The sequence below is a fragment of the Portunus trituberculatus genome, chromosome 22 (genome assembly GCF_017591435.1).
Source record: "Portunus trituberculatus isolate SZX2019 chromosome 22, ASM1759143v1, whole genome shotgun sequence".
Classification (NCBI taxonomy): Eukaryota; Metazoa; Arthropoda; class Malacostraca; order Decapoda; family Portunidae; genus Portunus; species Portunus trituberculatus.
Window position 1 is genome coordinate 2,313,911 of NC_059276.1, and position 2,500 is coordinate 2,316,410.

At 40.8% G+C, this 2,500-nt stretch overlaps 1 protein-coding gene across 3 annotated transcripts in view; it reads right to left on the minus strand.

Annotated features, from left to right (window-relative positions):
• Positions 1-2,500, minus strand: part of LOC123507360 (sialin-like) — a 43,424-nt gene that overhangs the window by 9,022 nt on the left and 31,902 nt on the right. For all 3 annotated transcript variants that reach the window (XM_045260156.1, XM_045260154.1, XM_045260155.1), the window contains one exon: positions 1,713-1,790. In XM_045260156.1, coding sequence (XP_045116091.1) covers positions 1,713-1,790 — 78 coding nt within the window. The remainder of the gene's footprint in view (positions 1-1,712; positions 1,791-2,500) is intronic.

The following is a 2,500-nucleotide window of genomic DNA, read 5'->3' on the forward strand; positions in this document are numbered from 1 at the left end:
ACATATTCAGTTTGTTTTTCTTACTTTGTTTTGGAGACTGGGATTCAAGTTTTTTTTTTTTATCACCTTTTCCTTCTATATCTATCCAATCTATGGTAAGATTTGAATATAGAAAGAATGAGTGTATTTTTATAAGGAAATGTTTACTTTTAATCAAGCTACCTGTTTTTTTCTCTCCTGGTTTATGTACATTCGAGTAAGTTTGCATTTCTTTACATTTACAGAAAGTATATGAATTCCCCCTGAGCTATTTTGTTTATATAAGGAGATATTTACCTTTAAACTACTTGTATGTCTTTGCTTTCCTCTGTTTTGTACAAAGTTACACATTTATTTAATTCTTTATTACGATAACTAAGAAGAAAACTTGCACAGCTCATCACACCTCACAATAGTCTTTCTTGCCTCGTTTGGTTTGTGAAGGGAAGCAAGACAGTGCAGTGTTTTGAAGGAAGAAAACAATATGAATTCTAACACCAAAGAAAAATGCTCGTTCTTAATGCAGCTCCCGAGAAAGCACAGGAGAATGAAAACAGTTGGCAAGGCTGGTATTAATATTCTGGCGGGGAATTCAACACTTATTTCGTATTCAGCGTAAATCCATGGCTAGTGAAGGAGTTCTCTAGCGGCCCTGAAGTCTGAAGTGGCCTCTGTAAAAAGCGTCAACAAAACAACACTCACCTCTTCTATATTGCAAAGACACGGCAAAGTTTACAACCTTCCTTCATTATAATTACATTCACTTCAGTACCATAAAGCGCTTTCATATTCAATTTATTTAGTGATTTTATGCTGCTTCAAAAATTTATGTGGAGATTAAAATAGTGAAGACTCTGGCCATTAATCTTCTGACCGCCATCGACCCTTACTAAAGTCAATGAAATCGTCTCATCACACCCAAAACTCAAGGTAGAAATGCGTCTCGGAGGTTAACATTTACACCCACTTCCTGTTGTTGAGTTAGGATTGGAATGAATATCTCACAATCAATAAGTTTCAATCCTCTTTGACTAACCATTTTTCTCTCTCCTCTTCGTTCTCCTCCCTCTCTCTCATCAACGTGAGAGGTAAAATTTAGAATAACGACCAACAACGCACCCATTTACATGATTTAGAGCAGGAAGAATACAAAATCATACGGGAAATCATCAGATCTACACGCATGCTTGCCTAAATTGTAAAGATATAATCAGTTCTAGTTGTTTTGGGTATACATAACGAAAGGCAAGATAAATTAGAAGTTACAATAAGGGCACCTACAGGATATTAACAGACCTACACGTAGCAGTCCCTGTGTAAAGCATGCCTAAAGAGTAAAGCTTTAATCACTACCAGTTGCCTTAGGTACAGGTAAAGAAAGGTGGGAATAATTAGAGAAAAAATAAGGGAAGCTGCAAGATATCAAGGCAACATGTGCTACTTCACAATGTACGTATTGACTCAGCACTGAAAAACCTGATAACTGAGACTATTCCGCTTATGTACGACTATATCTGAAAGGGAAACAAACCTCACCAAATAAAAACCTCCCAAAGAAATAAACACACACAAAAAAAAAAACTGATAACAAAGGAAACTGAAAGAAACCATCATATCTACACGAGCCAATCCCTAAACAAACTATCCTTACGTATTCTCACCAGTCCCAATCCATCACCAGTCATTCAAACCTTCCTACTGACAACACAAGGCGGGTATAATGGGGAGCTTACCTGGGTGAAGAGGTACCCGTAGAAGTAGGAGGCGAGGATCAGGCCCTGCACGTTTTCATCCCAGGCGAAGGGGCCATCCTGAAGAAGGGCAAGGTAATGGAAACGTTTGAGATTTGAGGAAGAAATGCGCCACGTGAATAGAGAAAAGAAAAAAAGTGTAGCGTTGTGTTTACAGAGAGAAGCAACAGGTGAGAGAGAGAGAGAGAGAGAGAGAGAGAGAGAGAGAGAGAGAGAGAGAGAGAGAGAGAGAGAGAGAGAGAGAGAGAGAGAGAGAGAGAGAGAGAGAGAGAGAGAGAGAGAGAGAGAGAGAGAGAGAGAGACTTATGTACACTCATTGTCTACATAGTTGTCTGTCGTTTATTGTGTGTGTGTGTGTGTGTGTGTGTGTGTGTGTGTTGAAAATGACTTACATTTATTAAGCAGAGAGAAAAAGTAAATATACAAATCTAAATTAAATGTCATTGGGAAGAGGAGGAGGAGGAGAGTGAGAAGAGGAGGAGGAGGAGGAGGAGGAGGAGGAGGAGGAGGAGGAGGAGGTGCTGGGAAATCTATGGAAGGTTGCCAAAACGGGAAGGGAGGAGGAGGAAGAAGGAGAGGCAAGGAGGAGAGAAGAAAAGAGGGAGGAGAGGGAGAGGGAGAGGAGGAGGAGGAGGAGGAGGAGGAGGAGGAGGAGGAGGAGGAGGAGGAGGAGGAGGAGGAGGAGGAGGGTGGAGGAGGTAAAAAAAGAGTGGAAGGGTGACCACCTAGAGAGGCAGCCAGTTATATCACACTACCTCCTCCTCCTCCTC